Source organism: Typopeltis vanoorti, chromosome 20 (genome assembly GCF_054136105.1).
Source record: "Typopeltis vanoorti isolate ZY-2024b chromosome 20, IOZ_Tvanoo_1.0, whole genome shotgun sequence".
Classification (NCBI taxonomy): Eukaryota; Metazoa; Arthropoda; class Arachnida; order Uropygi; family Thelyphonidae; genus Typopeltis; species Typopeltis vanoorti.
This window is the reverse complement of record NC_143568.1, coordinates 13,023,546-13,036,174: the sequence shown is the minus strand read 5'-3', so window position 1 is coordinate 13,036,174 and position 12,629 is coordinate 13,023,546. Positions and strand designations below refer to the sequence as shown.

Here is a 12,629-nt window from a genome sequence, read left to right as displayed (position 1 = left end):
GGTTAATAAATTATTCTATCCCATCCGTTTCTTTCATGTGATACTGGCAATACACTTTTAATTGATATAATCAATTGATTTAATTGATATAATGGACTTTTTCAATCGAAGGTGAGTTAGCTGATCTCATATGGAGGTAGCAGGGTTTTTTTCTCCCGGAAACTCGGGGTTTTTCATCCCATGTACAGAAAAATTGGCCCTTTAGAACACATGCAATTTACAGACAAAAATAGCGCTGATGTTGTTGATTGGTGTAGTACTTGGTGTAGTGGTGGAGTCAGAGAGTTGTATAATAGGTGCCCTCCCGCGATGAGTCTTCAAACTCCTTGGAAGTGTCATGAATAATAATAATAATATTAATAATATATTTCATCCATATGGATGAACAGATGGGTGGAGGTTAATGTGAGGATTAGCTATAGCTGCATTTCTTTTTAAATAACTTCCACCCAGAAAAAAAAAAAAAAAAAAAATCAGCTAATGCCTTTTTATTCCCGTATATATAGGGAGTAGATGAGGCCATTTTTAGCCCTATCTAATTTTTTGGAGACTGAGTGTTCAATCTCCACTGGTACCCAACCAGAGATAGCTGGCCCAAGGTTATCACTAATTAAGCGGCATGCAGTGAAGAGAGATGGCTCTACAGGTGCCACCATCTCGTGGTCCCTAACACTTGTATTTAATGTCTGAAATAATGTGGGTTCTAGGGTCGATTTACTTGAGTTTCCGGGAGAAAAAACCCGCTTGCCTGTACCAGAGATTGACTAACTCAGGAACAAGTCGAAAAAAGGCTTAGAAAAATTTCCTCTAGTCGCCGACTAGACCCGAAACCAAGTCTACCCTTGTGCGACTAAGCATCGTGGCGTGCAAACGCCACATCCATTGAGCTACACAGGCTTTTCCACCCAGAAAAGGCTGTGTAGCTCAATACATTAGTGGGAAGTAAGGATTTTTTCCCCCTATTTCTTTTATATATATATATATATAGTATTTTTATTTCTTTTAGGCGACAATGAAATTCATCACTCACTTAAGGGTAATCACAAACATTCATGCCTGTAATGGGATTCAAAATCTAACCAGGTTGGAATGTAACCATTATGGTCAAGTCAGACAATGCTATATGAAAACCATAAGGATATATTAACAGTTAGCATGTCTAAATAATAAAATGTACAGTTCCACTTTGTTTTGTTTTTAACTGATTTTATTTATAATGAAATAATACAATGCACAAATTATAACAAAACCACTGTATACATTCATCACATAGTACAGTACTGGTACTATAATGTGATGAATGCACACTGCTTCTGTGCATTTACAGTCAGCTGGAAAACACATCAAGCAATAGCAATTCATCAAAGCTGCTGATTTATTAATTGGATGATTCATTGCATCCAATTAGGAGAGGCAAGGTCATCAACAAGTACTTCAAGTTCAGGAATTACAACGAAGTGTTTCAAAGATAGTTCACCAGATACATGACTTGTGGAAGGTCTAAGCTCATCTTCAGAACTGAAGTGACAACAGGAGTGGAGTTCTTTATAGATATGTATATTACATCCAACTTAATCTGCACACTTTGCCTTTTCTTTTCTGCTAAAATTGGCAGCTGGCATCATTTTGTCTCCTTTGCTAAATCTCTCCATGATGGAACTGTCATATTAACAGAGGTAAATGACTCAACCAATATTTTCACTGTAAACGTTTTTGGAGGATGGGCTTTTTCATGTTCTGCTTTTTTCTCTCTTCTTTTTTCTGTAACTTTCTATGCTTCTAGTTCTATAATGTCTTCATTGCAAGTTATTCTTCACACAACTTCTGCCAAATGTTCTACACTTTTATTGTCAATCTCCAACTCTTTAGCTAACAACAGTGTACTGTCACAAAACTCTTGTAAGGTTTTGTCTTTTTCAAATCCTGTGAATGCATGAACCCATATTTTCAGCAAATACTATCAAACACCATTCATACACTTTGCTGTCAACTCACTCCATGATGCATCTACATTCTTTGTACAATGCAAGATGCTATATTCCTTCTCAAAGCTTAGAGGGTTTCTTACCCTCAGTAGCAGCAATACCCTGAGCAAAAGCATTTCTTAAATATATATATCTTGAAGGTACCAATAATACCCCAGGGTCTATGGGTCACAGGATTTGGGTAGCATTCAGTGAAATGCATTAATGTAATGTATTTATCAATACGGGGGGGGGGGGGGGGGTAAGACAGGGATGCATTTTGTCCCCTCTTCTTTTTAATTGTTTTCTGGAATATGTCATAGATGAAGCTCTTTATGAATATGACACTGGAATAGTAGTTGGTGGACTAAGAATAAATAACTTACGTTTCGCTGACGATATCGATCTTCTGGCAGAAAGTGAAGAAGAATTACAAGAGATAACCAGCCGTGTTTTGGAACATTAAAAAAATATGGATTATACATAAACCTACAAAAACCAAAAACAATGATAACCTCAAAATCAGACATTGAATTCTTAAAGATACAAATTGGCAATAAGCAAATTGAGAATGTAAAGAAGTTCACTTATCTAGGAAGCACGTTGAGTCAAGATGGTCATTCAAAAACCGACATTAAATACCAAATTGCTAAGGCAACCGTGGCCCTACAGAAGTTAAAACCATTGTGAGGAGATAACAGAATAGCAATCACAACCAGACTAAGACTAATTGACACCTTGGTGAACTCTGTCCTTTTGTATGGTTGTGAGGTCTGGACTTGGACTTTATTGAAGGAAGATGAGAGGAGACTCCTGTCTTTCGAAATGAAAGCTTACAGAAGACTTTTGAGAATTCCCTATACCACTCACGAAACCAATGAAATTGTCCGAAAACTGATTGACTCAATAGATGGGAGAAAAAGGGGAAATATTCTGAGTCATCAGAAGAAGATAGATGAAATGGTTCGGACATGTGGAGAGGGCTAATAGCATTCCAAAGCAAACCCTAGAAGGAATCATTCCGGGATCAAGGGTTAGGGGCTGACCTTGATTAAAATGGACTGATAACATCAAAAAATGGACAAATTCCTCCCTTTCTCAACTGACATCAAGAACAAGAGACTGAGACGACTGGAGGAGGCTAGCAAAGAGTATCACCTGCCAGCCATGAATGACCCAACGGTTCATTTAGGACTATGGAAGAAGAAGATTTATCAATAAATAATTTTATGACATAAGAGGTTATCAATATTTTGCTGATTTGCATTTTCATATTTTCAGAGCATGCAGATCACAGAATATCATTATTGCTTTTTCTTTCAAACGATGCTGATGATACCTAATTTTTGTGAAAAGTGATGCTCAGAGCTATGTTTATGTATTTGTCTGTACACGTAAGTTTCCATTAGACAGCAAAATACTATATCAGCAGGAGGGAAAGATGTCAAAAAAAAATTTATTTTTAACAAGTAACCTAAATTTTCAAGTTTTATAACATTCATTCATTACATGAATGAATGTCACATATAACAAAATAATTGCCGAAACATTAACATTAGAAGTATTTTAGTGTCGTGCATAATATTTGTAGTTTAAATATTAATTCTCTTTTATAGCAGCATTATATATGCATGGTTGAAATCCCATCTGACTGCCTTACATAATGTTCAACCACTAACAAACCAATTCAACATCAGCAGAGTTCAGAATTGGCACCAGCAACAGAAAATAAATGAAATTAGCAGAAGAATCAGATAAGTACCAGATTGACATGATAAGTATTACTGAAACAAAGGAGACAAAAACAGACGAGATTCTTCTAAGCAACAACCACAAGATGTTATATGCCAGCACTAATGATTAGAGGAAAAAAGTACCTGTAGTATTCAATGGTAAATATGAGGATAATCTTAAATGGCATGCAATATAAAGTACAGTGATGGGGAAAATATCAGAATGCAGAACTGAACAAAACTTATTTGCGTCTATGGTCCCACAGAAAGGGCCCTGCTAAGGAAAGTGGAGGATTTCCAAGTGACACAGGGAAAAAGGAAAATTTGGTCTTTGTTGGAGATCTGAACAGCAGAGTAGGAAATGATTACCAGACATATAGGAATATTTACAAAAAATTTGAAGAAAATAGTGAAGCTAAAAATAATGGTAAGTACCTGCAGAATTTCTGTTTAGGACATGACCTAGTGATTATTAACACATGCAACATAAGATGTGTATAAATTCACATGGAGAGAAGACAAGAAAAGTCTCATTAACTATGTTACTATTGATAGTGATATATTCATGCTGGTTCAAATCACAAGAGTATCCAGAGGATTTGAAACAGGAAGTGATCATTTACTTTCGAGCAGATTAAAACTAAGCATGATATTGACAAGAAAACTGTTCTAAGAATGTTTTTTTTTTTTAAAGAAAAAAAAAAAAAGAGTTGAGCATCTTTCAGTGGCAAACTGTAGACTCAAATACTGTATACAAAATATTATTCAAGAAAAAATAAAAGCGTTTGAAAACAAGAACCAAACCTTGGAGATTCAGCAGCAGACCTTGAAGAAATGCAAACTGATTCAGCTGGAGAGGCATGCGGTTGGTTGTCTGCAGGGATAGAAAAATCAGAACTCCATGGTGGACTCAAAGATTAAAAGGTAGTTATGGAAAAAAAAAGAAACAAATCAAAAGTTCCAGAGGAATTTCCTTACTAAGTATCCATTTAAGATTTATGCAAGCTTATTTGAGATGAGGCTCACAAAAATTTTGGAAAGGAAACTTGAACAAGAACAAGCTGATTTCTTGCCAAGATCAGACATTCACTTTAAAGACAAATAACCGAGAAACAACAGGAACATAAGATCTGTATTTACAGTTTATAGATCAGGAAAAGGAATGTGACAAAATGCCAAGAGAAAAGCTGTTCAAAATGTTAGCATTATATAAATGGTAGAAATCAGGGATGAAGGATTCACAGATATCCAAAACCATCCTCTTCTAAACAGCATCAGGAATTTTTAAAGAGGTTTCAGCTCCCCCATCCTAAGTGTGAGAGCAGAATTTCAAGGCTGGGCAGATTTAGGATTTGCATATAGATGGACTGATGAAAAGGGATGCAAAGTGTGTTGGAAGCTTTTATGCCAGGAAAGGCTACATTTGGTTCAAGAAAAGAGATCTGGTCTTGACTGTTAAGGTAAGGGAAGAAGAATAGATTGCTTCTTTTTTTTTTTTTTAAAAAAAAAAAAAAAGACCAAACATTTGAGGATATAGGGATGAGTGTTTAGGTTACATGTTGAAAAAGAATCTTAGAAACTTTAGATGTTTGAGCACTGCAATGTTTGCTGTATGAACAAGAGGAATGGTGACAGTTATCACCAAAACTGTGGATAGTTTGAGATCAGTGAAGCAGGCTGTTCATGTATATGAATAAGAGTGCATGAAATAATAAAGCTTTGACGAATGCCTGCATTAGCAGAAAAATGTGTGAGAGAACACACGCCATCATTACATGCAGTTTTAAACAACCTGAGAGAAAACTGGCAATTCAATTGCAAAGAGAGAAAGGCAGATGATAAGATGGAAATTTGTGAAACCCTATGACATGCCTTGGAAATATCAAGTGCAACAGCACAGTTCTCTCTGAACCTTTCCATGGCATGTGTCCAGAGATGGGTGATGTGGGTAAATCTGCTGTAGATCTTAATTAGTGAAATCTATACTGGTTGATGATTTAGTTGACAGTTGGACCTTCATTACTTTAGACAGCACCAAGGAGAGAACAATAGGTCAACGGTTTATAGTAGATACTTATAACCATTTTTTGGAACTGGTTGTATATGGGCTTGTTTAAATGCTGATGCCAGCTGAATAAATAAAATGTACAGATGATAAAGAACAGATGTAGCCTGAGCACAAATGATGAATGCTAACAAGATAAGAAGTCTTTTTTGGTGTACAGGATGTTGATTCTTCTGATGACTTTCTGGCAGAAGGTATGCAATGCAATGTTCCAGCCATAGTTGGAGATGATCTGCCATGTCATGTGGCACAATTCTTGGAAAACCATGGGTTGAATACTGGACAGTAATTTAGAATAGAGGGAAATGAAGACCTTTATTCCAACATGGATAATTTCTGCAATATGACCACAACATGTACCTGGATCTGAGGAATGAAAATAGTAGTAGTCTGACCATGGAAAGGAGGAGTCAAGGTGTCTGACAACTTCCAGCTTGACATTGTAGCCAAAGGGTATGCTTATGAGGCTGTGAATGGCTGAGAAGAGAGTGTTCCACTTGAGATGAAAAACTTGTATTGATCATAATCTCATATCATAACATTATAATCAGAATCACCAAAATATTTTTTTTGTAAAGTTTTTTTTTTTTTTAGTTACTACAGAAAGAGCCATACGGCTTCATTTTGGCAATGTAAAATTACATAGGCAAACTGGATATTAGATTCAACATTATTTCAAAGCCGAATGTTTGTAGAAACTATGAAAGTTTTGTAAAATTGACCTAAGAGCTTATGAGAATACAATCCTCAGCATTCGAGTTGCCTTAGCTTGTACTACTTAAAAGACATGAATGCCACTCAAGCAACCATATATTCACCCTTTTATTAGTGTATTTTTTAAAGTTTCAATGGGCTGACAGTTTGAATCAGCTGCTAGGCCTCTGTAAACAGTGCCACAGTAGCACAATTGGAAGAACAGAGGAACATTGCACCCTTCAATTGGAAAAGATTTGGATTCCAATCATTGTAATGAGGGGAATCCTTATATGGACTTTTTCAATTGAAGATGAGTTAGCCGATCTCACATGGAGGTAGCAGGGGTTTTTTCTTCTGGAAACTCTGGTTTTTCAGCCCACATACAGACAAATCGGCCTTCAGAACACACACAATTTACAGACAAAAAATACTGTTGCTGGTAATGATGAGTGGTAGATGGTGTTGATGGTAGTGTTGTAGTAGGAAAATTAAGTAGTAGTGGAGAAAGTGAGATGTATTTAACAAAGTAGAGTGCCTGCCCATGATGAGTCCTTGAACTCCCTGGAGGTATCATGTAATAATAATAAAATAATAACAATTAATATCCATTTTGCCTATGTAGTTTTTTTCTTAGTTTAATTTTTTTTTTGGATTTTTTTTTGTGAAGATTTGTTCTTTTTAACTTAGTTACAATGACACTATATTTATTGCCAAATTAGTATTTTGGAGGTAAAGAGAAAAAGAGCAAGAGAAACATGCAGTAGAAGACAGACTTTAAGAAGATGTCATTACAGAAAACATCCAGTCTTCAAGCCATAATGTGATTTTGATATTATCCCAACATACTACTACTCAATATTCCTTCAGGCAAGATTTGGCAAGAAATGGAAGAAACAAATGTCTAGGAATAATGATTGGACAAACTAATTATTATGCCAAAATTTAACCTCTGTTATTTTATGTGCTTACATGTTATGGTATTTATGTCTTTATACCTGTGAAAATGCCTGGGTAACCAAAAATAAAATAGACTTAATAATTAAATAATCTAGCAATAATAACAGCTAATTATTATCACTAAATGTTTAACAACAGTATTCATCATTACTGTTATTAAATACTAGATATATACAGTATTTAACTGCTTATCCAATTTGAAAACAGTGATCATTCAATTAATCAACCCTTGCATGGCAACTGGCTTCTGGTACAGCATTGTGACTGTACTTCAAATTATCAGACTCTTCAGGTATCAGAACAGCAAAATGCTTCTGCAATGTGGTCAGATAAACAGTTGACTACTGTAGACTTATTATATATAAGCAATCATATTATTTCTAGAAATAAGATAAAAACTTACCAATATCATATCCAAACAGGATGCCACCAATAGATGCAATGACTGCTGCCAGGATAACGTAACGTAGTGAGAAACAAATGCATAAACTATTTTTATACACTGGGTAGTTTTCATTTTGTATGTTTGGAGCATGTTGATCATTTTTATTTACTACTTTCACAATATCCATTCCATAACTGGGAAAGGACTGGTGTAGCAACCCTGTAATAAAAATAAAAAAGCATGGTAACCAAGTGTTTTCAACCAAATAACAAATCACTTATATTCACACAAGCAAATGGAGTTACCACAAAAAACATAAATTCAATATTATACAGCATCCAGATTGATGATAACCTGGATAATTTATTCATTCAATTTTTCCTTACATGTTAGGCTCTATGGCCTGCCAGGGCCAGTAACTAAGCTTATTTGAAATCTAATTAATGCTGTGATAGGCTGGTTAATTCTATCTGCATAGTGTATTACAGTTGTAAATTGCATGTTCTCTTGACTAGTTTGTTGGCCTGTCTTGCAGAATGAAAAACCCTGCTATCCTAGTATGAGACTGACTAACTCACCTTTAATTGAAAAGCTCTGGATTCGAATCCAGGTTTTTCCAACCAAAGAACATTGCCAAAACCAAATGAGCTATGGACACTCTTGAAAACTTGGATAAATACAGTGAATTACATGATATCTGACAATCTGCCATCTAACTACATATTCAAAAAGTGAAAATGATAATTTTGATGCTCTTATTATTATTATTATATATGGGTATCTCCATGGAGCCAAAAGCCTCATTTCAGGAGGCTCACACTTATCATTATTCATACAACACCTATCATACCTCTCCTTAAACGTATTCGCCACTGAGGAACTACCTCTGGCAATCCATTCCACTGATTCGCCATTCTCCAAGCAAATACCCTAGTATGCACACCCTTACTAAACACTCTTAACACAACTTCCAGAGGTGATCCCTAGTTTTCTCTCTATTTGTCACATATTGAAATTTTTCTTTTGTGTCAATCTTATAGTAGAATCCCTTTAGTAGATTACAAGTTTCTATCATGTCCCCTTTCCTCTGCCTGTAAACAAAACTCTGCAACCCACACACCTTCAGTCTATCTCCATAGGAGGCATTCCATAGATGTGTAAGCAACAGCTGCATGGATCTTAAGATTAACACCTCTTATAAATGTTTATATACCAAAACAGTATTATACTGATAAGAGTAAAATTTAATTGTCAATATTTTCATGAGAAACTGTGATATCTGTGAGAATATTATTCAAAGAACTCCACTAAGAGATAGTACCTTTGTAAAAATTCTGAGTGTATAAAATGTTATAACATTGAAAGTTTTTCCACTTGGTTACATTATAAATTGAAGATGCCAAGAAATTAAATTTTTCGTTTCATCCTTTATCCAAGTGCAAGCAAACAAAGTTTTGCATGTGAAATAACTTCACGACTGGACAACTTGTACATAGAGGCTAATAACTTCACATCACTTGCCTTAGTATTCCATAATGCAAAGCACACATCCTTACAGACATGTATAATGTTATGCATTATGGGAAGGGTCACTATCCATACCGGTTTCGACCTTTATTGAGGTATATTTAAGTGCAGGGATACCTCGCCAAAAACTTGTGTGATCCCTCACAAGGATCATATATCTCAGTGGTAGATCCACTCAGTGACAGGCTCACCCAAACACTGAGCAGAGCCACTCATATTATTATTAAAAGAGACCTCCATGGAGTCAGAGACTCATCGAGCGAGGCCACATACTACACACACCAGCTATTATACTTATTCTGAATTCATTCACACTGCATGTACTCCCAACATCCAGTGGCAATCCATTCCAATCAGGCACCACCCTCTGAGAGAAAAATCTAGCCTTCACCCCCTTCTTAGTGGCCTTCATTCTCAGCTTCCAAGTATGCCCTCTTGTCCTATTATTCCTCTATTAGTCCTCTTGTCCTATTCCCACCCTCCATAAATTGAAAAATTCCATCAATTGAAATCCTGTATGACCCTTTCAGAAGTTTGAAAGTCTCAATCATATCACTCCTCTTTCTCCTGTTTACTACTGTCTGCAGTCTACAAATTCTCAATCTGTCTTTATAATCAGTATTCCACACTCCTGGTATCATTTTTAACACTCTCCTTTGTAAATAAATCAGAATCAGTATGGAAACCAGACCTGTGCACAATAGTCCAAGTGAGGTCTTATCAAGGCCTTGTAAAGAGGCAAAATGACATCCTTATTTTTACATGTGAACTTTCGTTTCAACATTGCAATTACCCTTTGAGTTGTATTTGTAACCTTTGCCACATGGCCCCTGAACTTCAATTTCCTACCTACTAACACTTCAAGATCCATAGCCTCATCAGTTTCTTCTAGCATAATCCCACTAATATAATACGACACTGGATACCTAATTACGCCAAAGTGAAAGACTTTACATTTATTGACATTGAATTGATATCCACTGTCCCCTGCCCATAATTCCAGCCTATTCAAATCATTATGCAAGTAATGCATATCAGCAGCATTCTTGATTACACTACCTATCTTTGCATCATCAGCAAATAGCTGTATGTTGCTTGTCAAATCCTTCCCAATATCATTAATGTACAGATTGAATAACAGTGGAATAAACACTGATCCTTGAGGTACACCACTTGTTACCTTATATCTTGCAGACTCATATCCTCTGTATATGATCACTTTTTGCTATCTGTCAGTCAGCCATCCTCTTATACATGCTAATATTCTATGACTCAAACACATACTCTCCAATTTATGCAACAGTCTACCATGCTGTATTCTGTCAAAAGCATCAGCAAAATCTAAAAGTATCATAGTGTATCCATTCCCCTTTGTCTAGTTCAATGTAACATTGTTACAGAATGTGAGCATGTTGCTTATCAAAGTAGAGAATCACTGTCAACCCAATTCTGAATGCAAGCCCTAACCAATGTTTTCCAAAATCTCCACCACTACTCCTAAGATACTAATTGGTCGATAGTCGGATACATCGGTCTTTGCACCACCCTTGTGCAATGGAATTGCCATACATTCCTTCCATTCATGCAGAATCTTCCCTGTTCTGAGACTCACTAAATAGTCTGGTCAAAGGAATAGCCAGTTCCACTGAACATTCATAGCACACATGCTGATATCCCATCAGTCACTGTTGCTGAATTCTTATTCAATTTGTGCAACAGCTCTAATTCCTCGTCCTCATACACCTGTGTTTCTTCATCCAGTGAAGAGGTAGCAGTGAGCTCAATGTTGCATACACTGGGTTGATACCTTTTAACAAAATGGGCACTCATTAGCTGAACAACCTCTTCTGCATCTGTAACCCTCACACCATCTGGATTTAGAAGAGTTATTCTTTCACATTCTTTCTTTCTTTTACTTGCAGCATATTGATAGAATTCGTGTGGTTGTCTTCAGCATGCAGAGCCAGTTTCTTTTCATACTCAGACTTTGCTTTCCATACAATAGTTGTGACTATTCTAACCTGCTGCTTATAATGTTCATAATGGATGTCATCCTTATGTATTCCTTCAACATCGTCCTTTTCTTACGAATCTCTTACTTAATAAGAGATTCGTAATTGCAATGTTGAAATTGCAATGTGGTAATTGCAATGTTGAAACTTTCGTTTCAACATTGCAATTACCCCTTGAGTTGTATTTGTAACCTTTGCCACATGGCCCCTGAACTTCAATTTCCTATCTACTAACACTTCAAGATCCATAGCCTCATCAGTTTCTTCTAGCATAATCCCACTAATATAATACGACACTGGATACCTAATTATCAAATCGATAACACATCTATTTGACTCCTACCCTATTTATTCTTCAAACTCTCAGAACACATTCTGATATTGCATCATTTAAGTATTGTTTAAATGTTTATACACTGTCGATATTCTTTCCATGCAGCAACCAATCTCATTCCACTAAACTCAGTATATTCTTCAGGTGGTCGTTGAAAGTTTATTTTTCACTTGGTTAGAGTATAATAAAATTAGTTTAATCCTTTATCCAAGTGTGAGCAAACAAAGTTTGCGCCTGAAAGTATCTTCAGGACTGGGGTAAGGTGGTACAACACCAGGGTAACTTGTTGCAAAGGTGGAGCAAACCACCAACACTCCTATCTCAGTATCTCCTAATGCAAAACACATCTCCTTGCAGATATGTCTAATGTTATGCATTAAGGGACGGGCCACTACCCAGACTAGTTTCGACCTTTATTGAGGTCTCTTCAGTGGGAGCCAGGCCCAAGTGGGGATACAAGGCAGACGCATTAGCAGGTCATCTCTACCTATAGGAGTTGCCAAATGGTGTTCTGCCTGGTATCTAAACTTGGGCCTGGCTCCCACTGAAGAGACCTCAATAAAGGTCGAAACTAGTCTGGGTAGTGGCTCTTCCCTTAATGCATAACATTAGACATATCTGCAAGGAGATGTGTTTTACATTAGGAGATACTGAGATAGGAGTGTTGGTATCTTGCTCCACCTTTGCAACGAGTTGCCCTGGTGTTGTACCACCTTACCCCAGTCCTGAAGATACTTTCAGGTGCAAACTTTGTTTGCTCACACTTGGATAAAGGATTAAACTAATTTTATTATATCTTCAGGTGGTCATAATTTCCTGCTTTGTAGTTCAGTATGTAACCTTTTCTGAGTGAAACACTCATAAACTTAGTCACTTCCCAAGTGAATACCAATGATCACTGTCACCAATCGTAGGCAGATTGGTGACAGTGATCACCAATTGGAGGCAGAATAGCT

The 12,629-nt window shown here is 36.4% G+C and overlaps 1 protein-coding gene across 6 annotated transcripts in view; it reads right to left on the bottom strand.

Annotated features, from left to right (window-relative positions):
- LOC150095243 (solute carrier family 2, facilitated glucose transporter member 10-like) overlaps positions 1-12,629 on the bottom strand; it is a 208,886-nt gene that overhangs the window by 170,271 nt on the left and 25,986 nt on the right. For all 6 annotated transcript variants that reach the window (XM_090409703.1, XM_090409705.1, XM_090409702.1 and 3 more), the window contains exon 3: positions 7,819-8,019. In XM_090409703.1, the coding sequence (XP_090265829.1) occupies positions 7,819-8,019 (201 nt within the window). The remainder of the gene's footprint in view (positions 1-7,818; positions 8,020-12,629) is intronic.